The 24,518-nt window shown below is 40.5% G+C and overlaps 1 protein-coding gene across 4 annotated transcripts in view; it reads right to left on the bottom strand.

Annotated features, from left to right (window-relative positions):
* The window catches only part of SBF2 (SET binding factor 2), a 429,728-nt gene extending 411,360 nt beyond the window's left edge, over positions 1 to 18,368 (bottom strand). For 3 of the 4 annotated variants that reach the window (XM_019656206.1, XM_019656207.1, XM_019656208.1), the window contains exon 1: positions 18,156 to 18,367. In XM_019656206.1, the coding sequence (XP_019511751.1) occupies positions 18,156 to 18,210 (55 nt within the window). In that variant the 5' untranslated portion in view covers positions 18,211 to 18,367. Of the gene's footprint in view, positions 1 to 18,155 lie in introns of all 4 variants that reach the window. The other variant, XM_019656204.1, reaches the window with a different exon arrangement.
* Positions 18,369 to 24,518: the final 6,150 nt, after the last annotated feature.

The following is a 24,518-nucleotide window of genomic DNA, read 5'->3' as shown; positions in this document are numbered from 1 at the left end:
ATAACATAACTACACAGCTGCAGTGCTGCCATGGGGACATGGGGGACAGTTCGAGGAATGTAATTGATAATGCTGTGAATATTTTATAGGGTGTCAGGTGGTCACATGTCTTGCATCATGGATGGGGAAGAGGCTTGATCACTGCACTGTACACCTGAAGCTGATGTTGTATAATATTGTATATCAACTATAATTGAATATATGTGTGTGTATTATATATATATATATGTATATATATATATACATATATATAGTCATGGGACGTGGAGTATAGTGTGGGAGTGGAGTCAAGGGATTTGTAATATATATGTATGATATTGGGGAGAAATGGGGCGGCGGATTGGGGTAGGGGGGTTGTCACGTCAAGGGGTAAAAAGTATAACTATTGCACTGTGTTGTACATCTGAAACTAATTCTAAAAAATGTGTATTTCATAATAAAAAATAATTTAATAAAAGAAAAAAGAAAAACAAGCAACATTCTTTTCAAATTCCATACAACCGCGTGGGACAGTTATATAAAGCATTTGTAAAATTCACTCCAGTCCCAATTGCTACTTTTCAAATTAACTGCAAATTAATTTTAATACTATTATTTTCCAAGTTTGTTCTGACACTTGATTTCTCTGTCTAAATGTAACTAGACATAGCTTAAGCTGGAAAAACAAAGGACATATTTTTACCTACAAGCAGATGTCATTAACTACACTTGTAAACAGATTTTTTTTTCTAAAAAACTTGACCAAAAACTAGTTATTTTCTTTAAATAGGAATCTTCAGTTTCAAATTTTAAAATTTAATATTTTAAATAAACTATAGCAATAGAATATTTGCCTGAAGAGTTTGAGAAAATAATTAAGATGTCAAGTGCTCAAACAAGTGAATTGTTTTCTTCAAATCACAGTACTAACTGACCTTGTAAATTAATAAAGTACACAAGGGTTACAGTGGATCATGGGAAAAGAAGTCATCTACAGAATGTTCTCACTGATGGGAAATGAGCCTTTCAAAGGAAGACACAAATTCTTTCTCCTAACTTAGTCTATTAAGGAAATCACTGAAAAGAAAGGTCTGATCCATTTGATAAATACTCAGTAAATAATTATTCACCTCTCATTAGGTAAAGTAGTCTGCTAAAATAATAGAAATATTAATATCTCTGCTGAAAGGACTTTTTTCCAGTTTCAAAGATTTCTCCACTCAAAGAATACTGGGATTTATTTAGACCATGTCCTCAAAGAACTCTTTCAGTTTGGATAAATTAGACAAATACAAAAAGAAAGATCTTTGGAATTTTCAGAACTCAGATTCCTGGTTTTAAATATTCTTAGGACATTAATAAAGGCCAACAACAAGTAGCAACTTCTAATGCTTCAAAGACATAACTGGAATTAAGTATATGATCTGATCTCCCTAATCCAGTCCCTTGGAATTCTCACCTTCCTCATTCTCATGAAGCTATGCAGCTTCCTCTGTTGTTGCTTAATAACTTTTGTTAAGTGATTTTTTTTCTAATTAAAATCCCCCTAAAGGAAATGAGAATATAAACTGATACAATCCTTCTGGAAGACAATTGAGCAATACACCTCGAAACTATTGTAAAAAATGTTCTTTTGGCTTTCAGGAATGGCTGGAGTCAGAAGTTAAATGATGTTTCCAAAGCTGCGTCTCTCTCATCATTTTCTTTTTTTGGCTTTCTTAGCCTCTCTTCTATATTCAGACTCTCAAAACATGGTAAGGAAAAACACACTGGCCACCCCAACTTAGTCATGGCGTCCTACCTTAGCTATCCCTGTATAAAAAGAGAGACTGTCCTTGTTCCTTCCAAAAGACAAGACTCAGGGATGGCTCTAATTGGCCCAGCTTAAGGTAAGGGGTGGGAGTAACTAAGACTGACACTTTCCCTGGGACCACAGCAAATACAAACATGCAAATACAAAACATGCTTCCAAAGGAAGGGATGCTGGGCAGAAAATTAACATGTTCATATAAATGTACATATTCTTTGACCCAGCAATTCCACTTCTAGGAATTAAAACTTATACTATTATTGTGTTGTGTGCCAGACACTATTTAAATAATTTACAAGAATAAACTCATTTAATCTTCACAACAACTCTATGAGGTAGATGCTATTTATTATTATCCCATCTTATAGATACAGAAACTCAGACACGGAAAAATTAAGTAACTTGTCTAAGGCCAGAACTACTAAAAGACAAAACCAGGAATCAAACCCTGATCATCTGGCTCCATCCCATGCTTCTATCTACTAAACTTTACTACCTCTCTCTTTGTCTACATATCCCAAGAAATTAAAGATGAACGAAAAGATTTAGCTAGAAGGATTCATCAGAGCACTACTTATAACAGCAAATATTTAGAAATAACCAAAATGTCTAATCATAAGAGATTAATTGGTAAATTCTATGTACATTGAATTATATGTTAAAATAATAAAACATTTTTAGTTAATAAAATTCTATGATATAATATATATTCAGAATATGGAAAGCTGCCAATAATATAGTTAAGTTTTAAAAACACAGACTGCATAAATGAACAGATGCTGTGAACTTGTTTTGTAAGAAATAAAATAAAAACAATGATAAATATAAATGTACATGGATGCACACAAAAATCTCTGGAAAGTTATCCGTTAAAATGTGCGCAGTACACCAACCACTTCACACCCACTAGGTTGGCTACAATAAAAAAGACAGGTAACAACAAAGGAGTAGCAACTGCAAAGTCAAGGAGATTCCTCAGGAGAATGCCAAGTAGTTCACTATACTTGAGGCCTACTTATTGCCAATTATCAGCTACTCACAAAATTCCCTTAAGTCGTTCAACAATTTCTTCAATAGCTTCAAACCTCATGACAGGGAAATACAAATAAGTCTTAGCAACATGATGACTTCACTATACCATTTCTTTAAAATTACTCATTAGAAATAAACAATCCCTAGTAAGCCTCTATATAATATGTTCATGGGAGAAAAGACCAGTTATGCTGTTTTGGTTTGGTTTTTTAATTAGATGCTTTGGTAACTAATTATTGTTTAATCATTAGTAGGAAAAAAAGCAGACCCATTATACAAGAGAGCAAAAAGACAGCAATAGGACAACTTTCAGAAATCATTACTTCAATTTATCTGTACAGATTAAATCAGTCCAGGGTTTAGATGTTTTGAGAATGAAACTTAAACTATTGTTTTTTTAAAAACTGCCTCAACTAACATCCATGCCTACTAATAAAAAATTGTATCATTATTTGTTCAGATTAAAATCAAACAGGAAAGATTACAAAGCAGCAATTAAAAATAAATATGAACACAGAGTTCTACAAAACTTATTTTTCTTTTAAAAGTTACAAAAAGTATGATGCTTGTTTAGCTGTGCTTTGATTTGTACATGAATGTTATGATCACGTTTCTAGGTAACATCAAAGTTTTGTCAATGCTGGAACCATGGGTACAAAACAGGTAGAAAAATACAAAGACATCCTCTTCCCATACTTCTGGTATATGTATCTCCTGTTCTTGTTATTCCTGCTAATATAGCAGACCAATTGGCACTATAGTTTAACGCATGTGGGTAAGGAATGGAATATCTCCTGAAGCACAATCCTGGTATAATCATCCAGAAAAGATAGATCCTTGGGCAGGAAACCAGAATCAGTAAAGTGGACCTTAGATGTATCTGACAGGAATGGACTGACAGTTTGGCCCCCATCTAAGGCCTAGACTAAAGGAGACATGTTGAAAGGAAAGATGACCTTCAACATATGATGGCAGCCTAGCAACTAGGTAGCCCGGTATCTCCTTTGTGAGGCCACAGGCAGAAAAGGTGTAAACTATACCTTGCAAACATTAGATGACTGACTTAAAAAGGTACTCTCTGGCCTCATTATTCTTCTGTCTTGTATTTTAGCCTTTAGAAAAGTCTTGTTTCAATGTTCCCACCTTATTTCAGCTGTGTCTAAGCAAATAAAGGAGAATGATTGGGTGGGGAGGTACTTGGGCCAGATTGTTAAGAAAAAAGTGACATTCCATGAAAACACTAGAGAAATAGGAGAATTGGAGCTCTGTGGTCAAACCAACGCTTCCGAAGTGATAGCTTTTCTTCCGTTGCCAACCTTGGAAGACTGGGGTTTCATTTTATTAAGACACTAGAAAGTTTCTGTACAAATACCTACAACCAAATTAACTGTAACAAGGTCTGAAGAGACAGGTACCACAGTTAAGAGTCAGCAACTTTCTGTAATGTTTGAAATCTTTATAACAAGTATATATTACTACAATAAGTAAAATATAAAACAATTGGGCAGGTCAGTCAAAGCAGGAATACACTGATGCACCAGATCCATGAGTATGAGTCAAGTATGAGGTAGAAAAATCAATGAGCAAAGTTTCTAATCACCTGGACAGAAGAATTCAAGAGCCAAGAAGAAAAGATCAGTCAAAAAGTAGGTCTATCAATAGATAAACTCAAGATGTGAGTAAAACAGGATGCACAGATTGTAGTGAAAGGAGACCAGACCACCATTCTGAAATTAAAGGCGATTAACCTGCTTCCTATGAAAGTACGCATTTTCCCAAGGTGCTACATCATTTGTGCTTGAAGTTGTGAAAGCACATCACTTTAAAAGAATTTGGTGGGCCGACCGAGTGGCACATTGGTTAGGAGTTGGCTTGGGATGCCGGCTCTGAGAAGCAGCAGGGCTGCCGGTTCGGATCCCACATGAAGGCCAGTGACGTTGAGCCCTCTACAGCTTAGATGGTGAACAACAGCTTGACCTGGAACTGGGCTGCCGTGAGTCGCCGGCAATGGCGTAGGCTGCGGTGAAGCTACAATTAGCTGCCAAGAGCCGCCGTGAGCAGCCATCCAGTGGCTGGTGACCGATCTGCCTTACCCGGAAAGAGTGCAATAATACCAACATGTGCTAGTGAAGCTATGTCCTCCACTACTAGACTGAAGAACAAAAGGACAGCAACTTGTCTGTTCCCCTTCCCTGATTCCTCAGAGCTGTTCCCCTCCCACAAGTCCCCAATAAAAAAAAAAAATTCTAAAAAAAGTAAGAGAATTTGGTGACAATACTCTATGTCCCAAGACCAAAAATAGGTTTTACTCCTTAGGAGCCTAATTCTCTGTTGGGACAACTTGGTGGGTATGACACACCCATCTCTCTATGATATCCTTCTTACCTGATGTAAAACTAAAATATTTTAAGTTATATGTAGACTGTATTAAATATTGTTTTAATTTCATGTTCTTAGTTTCTAAGCAAAATATACACCTTACAAAACTAAAATTACTTTTACTTATGTGACTTTTCCTTAACTTTTAATCTATGGCTTAACAATCTTGCATAAAAAAACAGGATTACCAATCCTCCTCAGTCCCAAGACTGCAACAGAATCTTAAAACAAAATACCAATATCCTAGAAGAGGTAAAAGAAAAATTGCTTCTTAAGGAACATTTTAACAATTCAGTGCTCCAAAATAATATTTTAACATAAAATGAAATTATATGACCCTTTGAAGGTCCACTACGTGGCTTCTTAAAGCAACTATTAAAACAAGGTAGAAAACAGAAAACAATGTGATGTTTCACTCCTATCTCTGAATTTATGTGTTCTTCATAATACTGCAGATTACAACATGCCTTACTTTTCAAAACTTTAAAATTCTCTTCAAGTTCTGGTCAGCAATAATTAAATAAAGCATTAATTTAAGAAGACTGAAAAGCAGCAAGTTTTCTGAGATTATATAGTTAATGATCTTTGAACAGTGATCACTTTGCACAGTTAAAAACTTACTTTCGGGCCGGCCGAGTGGCTCAGTTGGTTAAGAGCTGGCTTGGGACGCCAGATGACCCGGTTCGGATCCTACATATGAGGGCCAGTGACACTGCCTTCTACAGCTAAGATGCTGAACAACAGCTCAACCTGGAGCTGGGCTGCCATGAGTCGCCGGCGAAGGCGTGGGCTGCAGCCCCTGCTGCAGTGGGTTGTCATGGGCTACCGTGTGTAGCCAACAGCAAGCTTGAGTGGCCCTCAAGCCACCGTGACCGGCCATCTAGAAACCGGCGACTGATCTGCCTCGCCCGGGAAGAGCGCAATGATGGTGCAACTTGGGCCAGTGAAGCAACGTCCTCCACAGCTAGACTGAAGAACAAAAACGACAGCAACTTGTCTGTTCCCCTTCCCCCAATTCCCCAGTGCTGTTCCCATCCCCCAATTCCCCAATAAAAATCTTTAAGAAAAAAAACTTACTTTCTACAAGACCTTGCTGATAAGGGGAAAAAATGTTTCTCACCATAATTAGGAATTCAAACTCACCTGTTATACCAAAAAATAACCATACTTTGCAAAAGAAAAATATTTTCAAAAACAAGTTCATCTTCCTGACTGCCGATATTCTCCTACGGAAACACCTTCTTGTGTAAGAGGTCTGTTAATTTTGTTTTCCAAAGTAGTATCATGAATTTCAACCCGTTCAAAACAGAAATAGACACAGAGATATAAAAAAAAACTTGGTTGCTAGATGGGAGGGGGGTGGGGAAGGGGGGGAAGGTGAAGAGATTACAAAGCACAAATTAGTATACACAATATAGCCACGGGGATATGAAATACAGTATGAGAAATATAATGAACAATGTTCTACAGATTACATAGGGTGCCAGATGGGCACTGGACTTATCAGGGGGATTACTTCATAGGCTGTGTAGATGCCTGACCACTGTGCTATATACCTGAAGCTGAAGTAGAATAATATTGAATGTCAATTATAATTAAATATATATAGTCACGGGATGTGGAATATAGCATAACGAAGATAATGGTATTGTAACAGCTATATAAGATGTCAGAGGGGTAGTGGCTTAGGGGAGGGGGGTTGTCACTTTGTGTGGAGTGTAAATGTCTATTATGTTGCTTTGTACACCTGAAACTAATAAAAAAATAAAAATAAAAAGAATTTCAACTCCAGAGATGAAGTGCAGAAAGACAAGAAAAAAATGCAATGGAAACTGACCTATAGAAATAGTTGGGGGAAGGGGGAGGAGACTGTCTTAGCTGCTGTAATATAATATTAATTTATTACTCATCAGTTCTCTTCTGCTATATTATTCCCAATATTATTACTTATGAGTTCTCCTCTTCTGGTCCCAGTATTTCAGCCAAATTGAGGATCTACTCATTGTTTACCACTTAGTGCTTTTGCCAATAATACTGTCCTCTCACCTGAAAATCCCTTCCCTATTCCTCTCCCTTTCTTCACCCCCCAGTCCCTATAATGTATTTAAAGAAAAGTTTTGACTTAAAGTCTGGAAATCAAAACAAACAAGTGCTGGCGAGGACATGGAGTAAAGGGAACCCCTGTGCGCTGTTGGTGCGATGGCAGATTGGTACCGCCACTATGGTAAACAGTACGAAGGTAATTTTCAATAAAATTGAAAATGGAACTACCTTCTGACACAGCAATTCCACTCTTGGGTATCTATCCAGAGAAACCCAAGATGCTAATCTGAAAAAACATATCACCCCTATGTTTACTGCAGCGCTATTTACAATAGCCAAGACTTGGAAACAACCGAAATGCCCATCAGTAGACGACTGGATTAAGACACTGAGGTACATTTATACAATGGAGTATTACTCAGCTATAAAGAAGAATGAAATCGTACCTTTTGCAATAACATGGGTGGACCTAGAGAATATTATGCTAAACGAAATAAGTCAGTCTGAGAAAGACAAATACCATATGATCTCACTTATATGTGGAATCTAAAGAACAGAATAAACGAGCAAACAAAACAAAAATAGACTCAGAGATACAGGGGGGGAAACACTGATGGGTGCTAGATGGGGGGGGGATGAAGATGGGGGAGAAAGTGAAGGGTTTAGAAAGTATCAATAGTAGTCATAATATAATCACAGAGATATGAAATACGGTATGGGAAATATGATCCATAATGTTGTAAGGATTATGTAAGATGCCAGATGGGCACTGGACTCATCAGGGGATCACTTCATAGATGGTGTAAATGCCTCACGACTGTGCTATACATCTGAAGCTGAATCTGAATAATATTGAATGTCAACTATAATACACCACACACACACTCGTGTGTGTGTGTGTGGTCACGGGATGTGGAGTATAGCGTAGGGAACATAGTCAATGGTATTGTAACAGCTATATACAATGTCAAAGGGGTAGTAGATTGGGCATGGTTATCACTTTGTGATAAATGTCTAGACATTTTGGTATAAATGTCTAGTACGTTGCTTTGTACACCTAAAACTAAGACAGAGAAACAAGTAAATAAAGTCAGGATATCAATTTCAAGTCCCATTTAATTCCATTTATGATCTGTATGAGTGAACAAATTATTTAACCTGGATGGAACCCACAGGGTAATTCACTGTGTCACTACAAAGAGTTGAGACAATGCACATGAAAACACTCAATTTTTGCTTAATGGACAAACTGAAGATCCAATCTAATAGTCTCTGCCAACAAAGCAAATGCCTAAAGAAAGAAAGGTAAGCTGTACAACACATCCAAAGACAGTATCTATTTACCATACTAACACAATAATATGGAGAAAACAGGTGGCACTAATAAAAGTTAGAATAAAGAACATATATAAACCTAAACATATATAGAACAGCTCAGTGGTTGGACTGAGAAGCTCCAAAGCACTTCCCAATGCCAAACTTGCACCAAAAAACGGTCATGGTCACTGTTTGGTGGTCTGCTGCTGGTCTGATGATCCACTAGGCTTTCTAAATCCTGGAGAAACCATTACATCTCAGAAGTATGCTCAGCAAATCGATGAGATACTCCCAAACCTGCAACGCCTGCAGCCCGGCATTGGTCAACCGAATGGGACTAATTCTTCCCCACGACATCACCTGACTACATGTAGCACAACCATTGCTTCAAAAGTTGAACGAATTGGACTACGAAGTTGTGTCTCATCCGCCATATTCATCTGACCTCTCGCCAACCAACTACCTCGTCTTCAAGCATCTTGACAACTTTTTGCAGGGAAAACGCTTCCACAACCAGCAGGATGCAGAAAATGTTTTCCAAGAGTTCGTTGAATCCCGAAGCATGGATTTTTACGCTACAGGAATAAACAAACTTATTTCTCATTAGCAAAAATGTGTTGATTGTAATGGTTCCTACTTTAATTAATAAAGATGTGTTTGAGCCTAGTTATGATGATTTAAAATTCACGGTCCAACACTGCATTTACTTTTGCACCAACCTAATATAATTACAAAGCTATTTTTTTTAATTGTCATATAATTAAGCACTGTACTGTCCAGATAAATTTCCTAATATTTACAAAACAGCCAGCATTATAAAAACTGAAAGAATCATTGAGTTTGTTTTATTCATGTCCACCATAAACCCAGAATATGACCTAATTTGGATATAGGGTCTTTGCCAACGTAATTAGTTAAGGATCTGGAGGTGAAAGCATCCTGGATTGAGGGTGGGCTCTAAATCCAATGGTTGGTTTCTTTATAAGAGAAAGGAAAAGATTTGGATACACAGAAACAGCCATGAGAAGAAGAGGCAGGGATTAGAGTTACACTGTCCTAAGTCAAGGAAGTCTAGGGCCACCAGAAGCTAGAAGAGGCAAGGAAGGAGTCTTCTGCAGAGTCTTCAGAGGGAGCACAGCCCTCCCAGCACCTTGATTTCAGACTTCTAGCCTCCAGAACTGTGAGAGAATAAATGTCTGTTGTTTTAAGCAACCAAGTTTGTGATAATTTGTTATAGCAGCCATAGGAAACTGATACAGTGTTGGAGAGCCATCCTGTAGCTATTACACAATACACTCACTGTACTGTTGTTAAGACATTTTAAAAAGTTAGGATTATTTCTCTAGTACTTACCTATAATAGTGTTAATACTACCTTAAAACTCAAGCTTGTTTCTTTTCTATTCTTAATCTTTCTGTTCCTATACTCCAAAATAGTATCTATAGAACTGTACATACAATTTTAAAAATCTAGCCTGTTTGAAATTCATTTAAACTTAAGCAGCAGTTGTGTGAAATATATCCACAGGTAAAATTACTTTTTCATTCTTTTTTTTTCAGCAAACAATGGAAAACTTAGAGACAGAACTGAAAGAAAAAAAACGTACTTTCTGAAAAATTCTACAGTGAAGTCGCTGATAAGTGCAAGAAAAAGTAAAATAATTATGAAATTATAAAACTTATGTTTTTCTTCACAATGTATATTATGGAGATGGGAATTTTTTTTAAGATTTTTGGGGGGGCAATTGGGGGATGGGAACAGCACTGGGGGATTGGGGGTAGAGGAACAGACAAGTTGCTGTCTTTTTTGTTCTTCAGTCTAGTTGTGGAGGACGTTGCTTCACTGGCCCAAGTTGGCACCATCATTGCGCTCTTCCCGGGCGAGGTAGATCAGTTGCCAATTTCTGGACAGTGGACAGCCGCTTACAGTGGCTTGAGGTCCGCTCACGCTGGCTGCTGGCTACACATGGTACCCATGGCAACCCACTGCAGCAGAGGCTGCAGCCTACGCGGTCGCCAGTGACTCACGGCAACACAGATCCAGGTCGAGCTGTTGTTCAGCATCTTAGCCGTAGAGGGCAGCGTCACTGGCCCTCATATGTGGGATCCGAACCGGGGCCCTCTGGCGTCCCAAGCCAGTTCTTAACCAACGCGCCACTCGGCCGGCCCGGAGATAGGAATTTTAAATGAGTCTTTACTTTATAAACAATTTCATAATCCAAACATGACTCAGATTCAGCAATAATTAAATAACAGGATATTAAATCTTATGATAATTAATTATCTCAGTTTTGACAATAGTAATGTTTTAGAATTAAGAAATACTAGTCCAGGGGCCGGCCAAGTGGCTCATTGGTTAAAAGTTGGCTTGGGACGCCAGCTCTGAGCAGCAGTGCCCTGGTTCAGATCCCACATGAGGAACATTGACGCTGCGCCCTCTACAGCTAAGATGATGAACAACAGCTCAACCTGGAGCTGGGCGGCCATGAGTTGCTGGCGACGGCGTAGGCTGCAACCCCTGCTGCAGTGGGCTGCTGTGAGCTACCGTGAGTGGCTGGCAGCCAGTGTGAGCAGCTGGCAGCTGGTGTGAGCCACCATGAGCCACCGTGAATGGTCATCCAGTGGCCGGAGAGCGACTGCCTCAGCCGGGAAGAGTGCAATGATAATACCAACATGGGCCAGTGAAGCAATGTCCTCCACAACTAGACTGAAGAACAAAAGGACAGCAACCTCCCTGTTCCCCTTCCCTGATTCCCCAACACTGTTCCCCTCCCCCAATTCCCCAATAAAATCTTTAAAAAAAAAAAAAGAAAGAAATGCTAGTCCACCAACACAATGATTTAGTCAGTGGCTTCATTCTTATAACACTTTTTAATGAAGATGATCATCATGTTGGACACCAACTTATAATATGTAAATAAACCTACAACTGGCAAATTAAACTGCTACTCAGAAAGTTATTTTGGGAGGTTAGATTTCTTAGAAATTAATTTATTATTTAAATAAAATTTAAAATTCTATCCTGAAATCTCTCTGTTAGCACACTTGACCACTATCTTTTCACAGTACTTCCCTGTCCATCAATGTTGTTTATCTGTAGATTTCTGGTTCTGTAACATGTCTATGTGACTTATCACTTCCCACAAAGTCCCCACAGCTGATCGGTGACATGTTTTGATGTACACCATTACAGAATATCTCCAGACTAATGAAATGGCAATTTTCCAAAGTACAATTCTAGAGGGGAGGAGTCAGAGCTCACTGATGTATTTGTATGCTGTATACGTATGCTTGAGACCCCAAGCCCTAAGGAACTTTCTGCCCATAACTATCCCCGCCCTCTCCAGCATCAACTGCTTTCATTCCATGAATTTCCACTCTTCCTGCTTTGAGGAATGCTCAAATCCTGTCCTATGCATTTTTTAAACTCTCATTGGACCTCACTATTTCTATAATTCCATTCAAACATGTCTTATTAAGTATTAATGAATTAGCCAGATAACTCTGGATGTTTTTAAAAAAAAAAAGGCCTTTTTTTTCCTGAAGAGAAAGCATTCAAAGTTCTCCAACCAGATATTCCTACCTCTCAAAATCAGATGACACAAACAAACGGTCTTAATCTGCTGCGTCCAAATCCTATTCTTTTTCCTGCTTAAAGTTTTGCAACTTGGTTTACAACACAACACTCTAGCTGAAAGAATTCTGGGGTAAGTATCCTCGATATAAATTCTCTAAAGACAGCTTTCTGTACTGGAGTACAGACATTAGGAAACTTCAAATCCAGGCTTTGTCACTCAACAGCTCTGTAACAATTTACAAGTAACGATGGGATATGGGGGAGTGCAGAGGCGCCTTGGTTCCTTATCCATAAACTGGATTGAATTAAATGATCTATAGTTAACTTTCAACTCTAAAATTTCATGGAACATAAAGATCTTCACTAACTCCACATCTCACTGATCTCGATCTGCCACACCTGACACAGAAATATTCCCTCACTTTTTACGACTCTGGATTTCTGAAACAGAAAACTCTTAATTTATAGTGGTTTAAACATATAAGGTTATGTCTTCCATGTAATCATACAAGGTTAATCTCTCATGTAGAAAAAGAAAATTCCAAAGGGCAGCTATGACAATCCCACTATAAGTCAAGGGTGTGGTCCCTTATCTACATGGTCCAGGATAGCTGCTGGAGCTTTAGTCTTTATGTCAGCATGCCAGTCTCAGGAAAGAGAAAAGCTAGGAAGGCATACCTTCATCCTTTAAGAATACTTTTGGGATACTGTTCTCATCATTTCCACTTTTATCCAATGGGCCAGAACTTAGTTTAAAATTTTAGAAACTTGAAAACAGTCTCTCCTCTGCATGGCCACATATGTAGCCAAAAATCAGGGGTTCTATCACCATTAAGAAGAAGAATGGCCATTGGGGAAACTAAATGCTCTCCCAAACTCTCCAACCCCTTCTTCCATGGTTCCTTTTATCTTCCATCCTCTTACCAGTAGTGTTCCCCAAAGTGCAGTCCTTGGTCCTGTATTCCTCTGTCTCTACACCTGCTTTCTGAGGGCACTCACACAATGTAAAAGCTCTGTCTACTCTAATGACTCTCAAGTCTTTGTGTCCAGCCCCTACCTGTCCCATCTTTTGAAGTCTCCACTTGGATGGCTATAAAATAAACCCCATTATCTTCCAAGCCCACAAAGATAAACAGCAATTTTAAAAGAAAAACATTTTTAATCTTCTTAACTTAAGTCACGGAATTACAAATACCACAGACCTTCAGGTTTGGAATTTTGTAATCACCTCTGACCCCTCTTTCTACTTTCCACAAGCCATGGGTTGCAGGTCATAGTGAGCTTCTAAAAAAAAATGAAATAAATTGGACTACATAAGGTTTATACAGCATATGACTTGAGATGTGCATTTATAAAACTGGCTTTGCACCCCCCCAACATCACTGTAATGTTCTAAAGTCACTATCTTAATTATCAAATTCATGAGCCTATTTGTTATAAACTAAATGTTTGTATCCCCCCAAAATTCATGTTAGAACCTAATCCCCAACGTGATGGCATACAGAGGTGGCACCAAAGTGATGGTATTTGGAGGTGACTAGGTCCTGAGGGCAAAGCCCTTATGAATGGGATCAGTGCCCTTATAAAGAGACCCTAAAGAGCTCCCTTGCCCCTTCCACCACATGACAACATGGTGAAAATACGGCCATCTGAGTCAGGAAGAGACAAGACTCTGAATCTGCCTGTACCCTGATCTGGGACTTCCCAGCCTCCAGAACTAGGAGAACTAAATGTTTGTTTGAGCCACTCAGTCTATGGTAATTGGTTATAGCAATCCAAATGGAGTAAGACATTATTTTTAGTACTAATTATACATGATATCTTCAGAGCTTTACACATTTATTCATCATTTCCCCCTCTTCAAAATTCTCTATACCCAGTGTTTCCATGATACCACACTATCTCCATTCTCTCATGTTACTGAACACTTCTATTCATTTTCCTAGCTGCTACTGCTCTATCTACCTCTTAAATATTGAATTTTCTCTGGGTTCAATTCTTAGGCCACTCCTCTTTCCATTCTACACACATTTCCTGAACAATCTCATTTTTGTCTTCATATGTGACAATCAGGTGACCATATGTTATTGTCAAATGAAATCCCTAATCACTTCTCTCCTTACCTCCTGACCCATATATCTAAATGACATCTCTTCCTTGACTATAGGCAGGCACCTTTAATTCAACATATGCAAAACTAAGCTCTGCATCTTTCCTTTATCCAAATTCATTCCTTCCCTTGAATTCCCTATTTACATCAGCCACCCAATTACCCAGGCTAGAAACTATGCTACCTTCCATTACTTTCTCCTTTACCACGCACATCCATTCATTATTAAATTTTAATAATTTGAGCTTTCAAATTTCTCTAGAATCCATACCTTCCTTTCCATTCCCACTGTAAAAGCTCCTGAGTTTTCTCGTACTGGTCATTCTCCTCCATTCTACTGCCATTTGAGTCACATTTCTATGTTGTTTCTTGTTTTTAAAGAACCTCTACTTTTCAACAGACCATAATGTCTACCAAGTCAAGGCTAAATTCAATAGCCTGATATACAAAGCTTCTCACAATCTTACCCCAGCCCACTACAGCATCAAAGCTAACCTCAATTCCCATCTACACTACTTTTCTCTCCATTCCTGAAACAAGACGTTCACACACTGAAATGTTTTTCTCTCTGCATGTACTCTCCTTTCCACAAGGCAAATTCTTATTCATCCTACATAACTTGGTATAAACATCACCTCTCATAAAAAGTCTTCTCTTTCCCTCAGTGAAGTGGTGCATTTTCATTTATCATTATTTATTTTAAAACTGTCTCCATTTGGGCCGGTAGAGTGGCGTGTTGGTTAAGAGCCGGCTTGGGACGCCAGCTCTGAGCAGGAGGGCCCAGGTTCAGATCCCACATGATGGCCAGTGACACTGCGCCCTCTACAGCTCAGATGGTGAACAACAGCTCGACCTGGAGCTGGGCTGCCCGTGAGTCACCGTGAGCGGCTATCCAATGGCTGGCGAGCGACAGCCTCAGCCGGGAAGAGCGCAATGATAACACCAACATGGGCCAGTGAAGCCACGTCCTCCACAACTAGACTGAAGAACAAAAGGACAGCAACTTGTCTGTTCCTCTTCCCCGATTCCCCAACACTGTCCCCCTCCCCCAATTCCCCAATAAAATCTTTAAAAAAAAAAAGAAAACTTCACTTATTAGAAACAAGTGATATTTCCTAATTATTATGCCATAGTTCATATGCAAAGTCAGAGTAAAGTCAGGTAAATGAAGTCTTAACTTCAAATTATAAAAATCAAACTGTCTAAAAAAATCAGTCATTTTCAAGCTATAGTCTCCTCAGCATGACAGTAGTATTTTAAGAGCACAAAACTGGAAACAAGTTAAATACACAAGAAGATTGAACAAGTAAGTATATTGGGTCATCAGGAAAGTCATGACGTCTTTTGTTATGTTTTTCGATGCAAAAATGCGTCATGACTTTCCCAGCGACCCAATACATAATTAAGGATAACAGAAGCCGGATTCTCACTGACATAGAAGAATGTTACAAATATAAAAAAGGAAAAACAAGAATAGACCCTTGAGTGTTGGGCTGAAATTGGAGGTATTGGTTGGTATCAATTCATCACTGTCACTAGATAAACAAATAAATATAGGTGTACGTGTGTGTGTGTGTGTGTGTGTGTGTGTGTGTGTGTACATATATTCCTCAGCTCCATCCATTAAGAAGGCCTGGAAGGAGTAACAACCCAATAGCAATAAACACACTGGCACTGAGATCTTGGCTTCTAAATGTCATTCTCCACTAAAAGGAACCAGGGTTCCCTAGAGAAATGGCTGATTCCAGGGTTAGACAGGAACAATACAATATAAGCCCAGAACATACCCCTGTGACAAAAAGTAAGGACATGCTCAAAGAATGATAGGGACAAGGACACAGCAGGCAGCATCAATGAGCTCTCACTGGCCAAATGAGGAACAATTTGAATGTTAAAATGAATAGTAACAGAATATAAGCCACTAAAAACACATAAAATCATGAACACATACAGATATGAATAAATACATTAAAAGTTTGATGAGGAACAAGATTATTTACATAGCTGCAAAGTACTCCTTACAACAATTATTTATTAATTAACTAGTACATATTAACTTTATAATGAAGAAGACTGGCAGACATTGCTTATACTAAGTAATCAAAGTGAAAATCATCAATAATGGTACAAATTGAAATTGTGCACCACCTAATAGGATGCAATGAGCATCCTTTCTATAATATTCCTGCCCAAATACTTGTATGTATCTAATCATAACAGAACAGACTATTCCAAATTGAGGGGAATTCTATAAAATAACTGCCCTGTAACCTTTGTGTCAATGTAGGAATTGTTCCAGATTGGAGAAAACGAAAGAGACACGACAAATAAATGCAACACATAATTCGAACAGGATCTTTTTGCCAGTAGAGATTAATGGCACAATCAACAAATCTAGTCTGAGAACTAGATGGAGTACTGCATCAATGTTAATTTCCTGATTTTGATGATTGTATTGTGATTATGTAGGAGAAGTCCTTATTTGTAGAAAATGCACACTAAAGTATCCTGAGATGATAGGGCATCAGGTCAGCAGCTTCCTCTCACTGGTTGGGGGAGCAGGAGGGGGGCGGTCCATACTTGCAACTTTTCTGCAAGTTTGTGACTGTTTCAAGTTTTTTTAAAAGTGAGAAAAAATACTGTCGCTAAAAATGAAATTATGTTAAAAAACTGTGATTCTCCATATTGTTAATCTTTGTAAGGGACACCAAACCATGCAAAATTACTAAGAAATAATTAATAAAATTTTGGACTAAGAAGATACTTTAAACATAGCCAACTCTTAACTGACCTCAATCAGGTCATCAGTGGTGAAAAATTAAAGAATATAAAAGGTTCCCACTAAAGGAAGTTATTCAGAGAGGAACAGTGAAAGGAGCAGTGAACCAAGAGTGGGTAGAACAATGGTATTCTGATGCTACAAATGGCTGTAACCATCAGCAAAACACAATCTCAGCACTTCCTCTAAAAAGTGAACAAACTGTCTAGCTGAAATCTAAAATTCCTGGCAAATGTGCGACCAGAAGTACCCAAAAATAGATGTGCTTCCCCAGCTCAATTTATTACATTATGCTTAGTTATACAGTAGTACAAAGGGATACAAATACAAAGTAAACGTGCATGTACCCTGAATTCTCTTAAAGTGCAGAAGTCCATCAATTAAATTGAAATGCATTTGCCAAATTGTTCCTTATGAAAATTATGAAACGAATGAATAGAACAATTAAAACACGCATTCAAGTGCAACAATATCAACGTCAGTGGCCTGCTAACTAGCTTTACTTCGAAGAGTGTTCAGGCTCATTCAGAAATGACCATCACATTTGTCCTGAAATAACAGGGCGCATTTCCTAGAAATGTCTAAAAGGGCAAGGATCCTTCCCTGTTCCCCGGTACCACGCCTTCACTGGGGCAGTGACTAGACCTGCCCCCAACAGCACAGGGGTGAAGCAGCACTGGACTCTCGGCACTTCCTTGGGCGAGGACAGCCCCCCTCGTCACTCGTTACTCACTCAGGATGCAGGGCAGAAGTTTATCCCCTAGTAACTTAGCACATTTGACTCCCGCCCTCCCAGCCCTACAGTCCTGATCCAATCCCGCCCGCACCAGGGCCCTTCCAGAGCAAAGGGGTCGCGGCACCCTGACTCGCCCCCAGTGGGCTCAGCTGGGCCGCCCTGGGCCCGGACCGACGCGGCCTCCTCCCCTCCCCCTCGCCTCGTGCCGGTCCCTCACGCCCACCGCGAGGCTCAGCCTGCTAAGAAGGCCGGACGCCGACCACCGGCTCTGCTGCGGCCAGCCCGGCCCTCCACGCCTCCCAGCAGCGACGCCCGGCCCCACAGAGCCCACTGGACAGCAGCCGGGGGGCGGGGGCGGGGAGGCCCGGGGGCGGCGCCCGCCCCACACCCTTACCTGGCTTTTCGTGATCGTAGCCTACTACGATGAAGTAGTCGGCCAGCCGGGCCATGGCCGCCGCCGCCGCGCCCGGGAAGCGGGTGCCCGTCGCCGCCCTCGCCGCCTCCGCCCACCGGGCCCGGGAGGGCTCAGCATTTTCCCTGCAGCAGCAGTAGCGGCAGCGGCAGCAGTTCAGCCATGTTTGACAACTGAGGCACGCTCTGCGCCTGCGCCGCGTCCAGCGCCCGCTCCTCCTCCCCCCCCTCGGTTCGGTGGCCGGAGCTCCGGCTGTGATCCCACCCCCACCCCACTCCCGCCAGCCGCTTGCACAGCTGAGTTTGGGGAGTGGGCGGTCGGGCGTATTACCACCGCAGGCAGCCACTGCAGCGGCTCGAGGTGGTTCACTGTGAGACCTGGCTGCCCCTTCGTGGCCCACTTCCCCCTCCCCTATTTTTCCTAGAGCAGGGTGTCCTTCCTTCCGCCTTCTTGACGCTTTTCTTTCTGGATCTGGGAAAAAGAGACGAGGATGGTTGAGGAGTCCCCTGGAAAGTTTGCTGCTTCCCCTCCCCCCCCCCCCAAGATGAGATTCTCCCGCCCTCGACTGGAAGCATGGAATTTGCACCGCCAGGACTTTTGCTGCACGTTTCCTGTTTATGTTTTGTAAATGGGAATTTTAGGAACATGCCACCCAGCATGCGGGGGAGGGAGAGGCTTTTGCGCAATCTTCAGAGGCGCCTCGGGGTTCAGTGCTGGATGGGCTGGGGGCGGTTGGCTTGGGCTTCCCCCGGAGCGCCCCAAGGCGGGGCTGGATTCCACCGGAGAATGCGGCATCCCTGGAAGCCTACTAAACTGACTGGGTCCCACAGAGTCCGAGGGCGGAGGCTTGTCTCTTCCAGGGGCTTTCTTCCCCTTTCAGAAAGCAGTCCTAGGGCTCTTGTAGCGGAATCAGGTGGTGACTTCCAACTTCTCTGCTCAAACACGCAATAAAATTAATTAGTCTCATCAACTAACCTAAGACTTACCTGTGTCTCTCTCTTTTACTGCACCTTTTATTGATCATTTCGAATTTGGCTGGTGAGACACCCAGATGAGCTTGCTTTGTCATCTGTTAGTATCTCATTAAATTTTAGTAGCAGGATAATTACAAGTGGTAGACTGAAGTTTTGAGAATCTCCATGTTTTGCAAATATGATCATCTTCTTAGTTGCTTATCACTACTCATTATTGAGGATTTAACCTTTAACCATTTACACATAAGAGCTGTAAGCAAAGTGGTAAGTGCTTAAATACCGAGGGTGCCAAAAACATGTATATACATTTTAAAAGAGGAAAAAACTATTAAAATTGTAATAATATATAGCAATAAATAAAGATGAATAAAAGTTCAGCTTCTGCAATTACAAGAAGTGCTCAAAGTGGTTACCATCAACATCCAGACACTCCTGATTACTGCAAACTACTGCTTGACCAACATTGACCGAAGAGTCCACTTGTACACATTTTTTTGGCACCCCAGCATTTTATTGAGTAAATGTACAGTGTTCCCCAACTATCAGCAAGAAGCTGCAATGGCTGGAACTCAGAACTGGGCGTCCACAGAGCTCCTGATTGTTTACTGTAATTGACCATTTCCCCTTTCTGTCCCACACTTGCTTCATCTGTAGTTTGAGAGGGTTGGGCTGCCCAATGAAAACTGAAACTCCAGGACAGAATACTTTAAGAATGCATTTGCAAATTGCTTGTTGTCAAACTGAATCAGCCTAATTGCAGGGGTGGAGAGAGATAACAGATTGAGCTTGAAAATAATTAAACCGAACAAGTTTCAATCATACCTCATGTAAGAATCCTCTATAACTTCCCTGAGAGCTCATCATCCAACTTTATCATGTTCAGTAGAGAGTAATCTCACTTCCTTGGGAGGCACCCCGTTCCACTGTTTAACAGCCCCTTTGTTAGTTCTCCCATGGCAAATTCTTCCTTGTTATGTCAGAGCTGTCCTGTAGCTTTCCCTGATTTTGCTCTCTGGAACTACTCAGAAAAAACTAAAAACCTATCTTTATATGATACCCTTTCAGATTTTTAAGGCAGCTATCATGTTTCTTACCCATTTTACTTTTTTTTTTTAATTAAGATGAAATTCACATATAAAATTAACCATTTTAAAGTGTACAATTCAGTGGTATTTAGTGCATTCAGTGTTGTGCAACTATCACCTCCATCTCATTCCAAAACATTTTCATCACCCAAAAAAAAAACCCAAACCCAAATAAGCAGTCACTCCCATTTCCCCCTCCCCCAGCCCCTGGTAACCACCAATTTGTGTTCTGTCTCCATGGATTTACTTATGTTAAAGAAAAAAACCACAGGCTCAAAATGGCATTACTCATGATAAAAACCCATGATACCAAACCTAGATTTAATATCTGATCCAGCTGAAGCTTCAACTTCTCCCAGAAACAATCTTTTTTTTTTTTTTTTTAAGATTTTATTGGGGAAGGGGGACAGTGTTGGGGAATTGGGGAAAGGGAACAGCCAAGTTATTGTCCTTCAATCTTAGTTGTGGAGGGCGCAGCTAGTTCAGCTCCAAGTTCAGTCGCCATCTGGCCGCCAGGCGCCAGCTCAGGGCCACTCAGCTCAAGGTGTGGTGTTTATTAGTTGCAGGTGGGTGTAGCCCACCATCCCATGGGGGAGTCCAACCCACAATCTTGTTGTTAGGAGCACGTGCTCTCACCAGCTGAGCCATCCTGCCACCTGTTGGCAGCTCAGCGGCAGCTCAGCTCAGACGTAGCTCACTGGCCCATGTGGGAATCAAACCTGCACACTTGCTCAGAGCTTGAGCTCTTAACCAGCTGAGCCACTCCACCGACCCTAGAAACATAATCTTAATCGACCAATAGGAATTTCCTGGACAAGCACAAGTAACCTGTCACATGGGTCCTCTCCATTGCCCATAGATAGAAGAGGCAATCTGCATGATAAAAATGCTTCCCACTCTCTTCCCTGAAAGAAAAGATGTCAGGGCCTAAGAATAATTCTTTCTTTTGTTAATAGCTCCCTTGCCCAACCCTTCTTTCAACAAAAACCTTCCATTTTGTACAACCCTTCAGAGCGACCTAGTTGTAGGTGAGATGCTGCCCAATTCAGGAATCACTTAAAGACAATTAGATCTTCTTTGGTTGAATCTTGTTTTTTAAAACCTATTATAGATATTTGATATAAATACAACCATACAATTTGTGACCTTTTATGTCTGGGTTCTTTCATTTAGTATAATATTTTCAAGGTTCATCCACATTGTAACTTGTATCTATACTTCATTCTTTTCATGGCTGAATAATACTTTATTGTATGTATACACCATATAAAATCCAACTTACCTATTTTTGTTTCCTGTGCTTTTAGTGTCATATCTCAGAATCCATTTCCAAATCCAAGGTCATGAAGATTTATTCCTATGTTTTCTTTTAAGAGTTTCATAGTTTAGCTCTTGTATTTAGGTCATTGATTCATTTTGAGTTAATTTTATAAATAACATGAGGTGGGGGGGCCCATTTTACTTTTTTTAAATGTGTTTTTTTTTATTTCATTCACAAGTGTTGGTTTAAATTATTTTAACTTTTTTTTGTTTTCATCAAAACTTAGTTGTTTTTCAAGCTTAGAATTAAATGCCTTGTGCTCTTAGACCATCTGTTAGGTCAGGTAGGTTGCCACACCATTTGCCCATGGGTGTTTTGTAGTGTAGGGATTTTGATAAATCCCAGGTATATGTATAAAAGGCACCATGTGTTGTATACACACACGAACATATTTAGCATACACTGGAGCTGTGCTTTACTTCTCAGCCAACAGCTACCAATCTGCTGAAACTGATAAGCCCTCACGAGGCAGCCTGATTACTGAGGTTGGCTGAAAGCCAGACTGAGATAACCACCATCACCTTTCACCAAAGAGTGAGAGAGTAAAGCAAGCCCAGATTTGTTTTACAGAAACCTGGCAGGAGCAGGAGCAGAGGAAGACTATGCAACACAAAGATGATGTATCTAGAGCAGAAGCCTTTTACTCTTTAGAAGACAAAAAGGAGACGATTACTAGTAAGCCAGAACTATCTGCTCCTACATTTGGTTGTCATGGAGTGAGCGGTTGATCTGTAAAGTCATTTCAAGTGCTCCCTGTGGTTAGCCACTACACTTCAGAGAGGCAATATGAGAGTGTGACTTGACCAAATGTCCACAGGCAGGGCTGGGGCCTCTTCAAATGGTCTCTTACCAACCAGTAGCAGAGGAGACTAAGCAGCTGTGGTAGAAAAATTCCCTGACCCATTGCCACATCTCCATCCACTTAGTTGCCTAAGTGAAAAACTAAATGATTGTTACCCTTGACACCTGCCTCTCTCTCAACCTTAATTCATTACTCAGTCCTATTGATCCTAGTTCCCAAATATGTACACTTCTCTTCACCCTCAATGCCACCTCTCTAGCGTGAGCCACTATCACCTTCCACCTTGACTATTGCTATGGCTTCCTAACTGCTCTAACATTCTTCCTAACTCCTCTTCATTGGTGGTCCCCAGACTTTCCATACAGGTAAAAGTTAAAGACAGTGAATAGTGAACACTTTCTTCAAATTAAATGTGTATAGCAAACACACTGTTTCTACCTTGGGCATATATTGGGGTGTGGGAAGGAGGCTTCAGAGATGGCTACTAGAAATTGTCCTGCAGTTTCTTTCACATGTATGATTATATGAATAGTTGAATCTTGACACTCATATGAAGTAACCCTGATATTAGTAGCTATAGTTAAATAGGTGTTGTGAGAGATTACAGGCTGCTTTTACTTGGATTGCATGTTCATTTGGCAAGCAGGACTGTCTACATAATTTGTGGAGTCCAATGCAAAACGAAAATGTAAGACCCACTGTTCAAAAATTAAGAACTTCAAAACGGTGACAAGCAGAGCATTAAACCAAGTGTGTGGCCCGGCCCTGTGCAACTGAACAAGGGGCATGTCCATGAAACTGGCTTGCTGTGTTGATGAAGATTAGGGTGGAGTGTGGGGGGACCGGGGATTAATAGAGATTATGGGGGGACTAAGCCTACTCCAATCTCTCCAGGGCGCCACCACTGCACTGCTTACTTTCTTGCTCATCCCTAATCTATCTACTACATTCAATAGGCGAAATGATCTTTTAAATAAATGTATATCAGGTCATGACTCTCTCCTCTTCAAACCTGTCAACAGTTTCCCACATCACCATGAATAAAGTGCAAAATCTTGATCATGTCTCAAAGGGTCCTGTTTACTCTAATCCTGATGACTTCTTTTGTTGTTGTTGTTGTTGTTGTTTTAAAGATTTTATTGGAGAAGTGGGAGGAGGGGAACAGCGTTGGGGAATCGGGAAAGGGAACAGACAAGTTGCTGTTGTTTTGTTCTTCAGTCTAGTTATGGAGGTTGTTGCTTCACTGGCCCAAGTTGGCACCATCATTGCGCTCTTCCCAGGTGAGGCAGATCAGTCACCAGCTTCTGGACGGTCACTCACTGCGGCTGGTGGCCGCTCATGCTGGCTGCTGGCTACACACGGTAGCTTATGGCAGCCCACTGCAGCAGGGGACTGCAGCCTATGCTGTCGCCTGCCACCCACGGCAGTCCAGCTCCAGGTTGAGCTGTTGTTCAGCATCTTAGCTGCACACTAACCTCCTTTCATTTTATCTAATGTACCAAATTCTTTCTCATCTCTAAGCCTTTGCACATGCCAGTTCCTCCAAGACTAGATACCCCTAGTCTTGCTTTTCTTTCAAAACACCACGCTTTATAGTCATGTATATATTCCTATGAGAATTTGTTTATGTCTGGCTACCTTACAATGTTGTAAGCTCATTGAGGGCAAGAATGATATTTGCATTGATGATTATTGTATGCCCAGTATTTAGCACAGAGCTAGGCGTGTAATACATGCTCAGTAAATATTTGTTGAAAGAATGAATGAACTTTCAAATCATGCAGGCCCATACATAAGAATTGCCTCATTCCAATGGTTCTAATCTGATAGCACAGGGGTCCCACCTGGAGGCCAGTGGCCATTTTCAAAGGCTAGGAATGACCCCAAATGGCCTAATCATCTCTTTTATAATCCATTTATTAATACCATTCATTGTGCCATCAATAATAGATTTATCTTGAAGTCATTTCATCTTTTTCTGTTGTAGCTGTTAGTATTAACAACAAGCTTCTATATGTTAACTATCTTTTCAGTGTTCCTTTTCATTTGTCCTATGGCAACTTATGTTCTTTAACCTCCAGGGACAAGGGCTGGCCAAGTGGCTCAGTTGGTTAAGAGCTCACTCAAGAGTTTGAGCTCTGAGCAACAGCAGCTCGATTCCCG

The sequence above is a fragment of the Hipposideros armiger genome, unplaced genomic scaffold (genome assembly GCF_001890085.2).
Source record: "Hipposideros armiger isolate ML-2016 unplaced genomic scaffold, ASM189008v1 scaffold_256, whole genome shotgun sequence".
NCBI classification, from domain to species: domain Eukaryota; kingdom Metazoa; phylum Chordata; class Mammalia; order Chiroptera; family Hipposideridae; genus Hipposideros; species Hipposideros armiger.
Note: the sequence above shows the minus strand (reverse complement) of the source record. Positions and strands in the feature narration are given on the sequence as shown.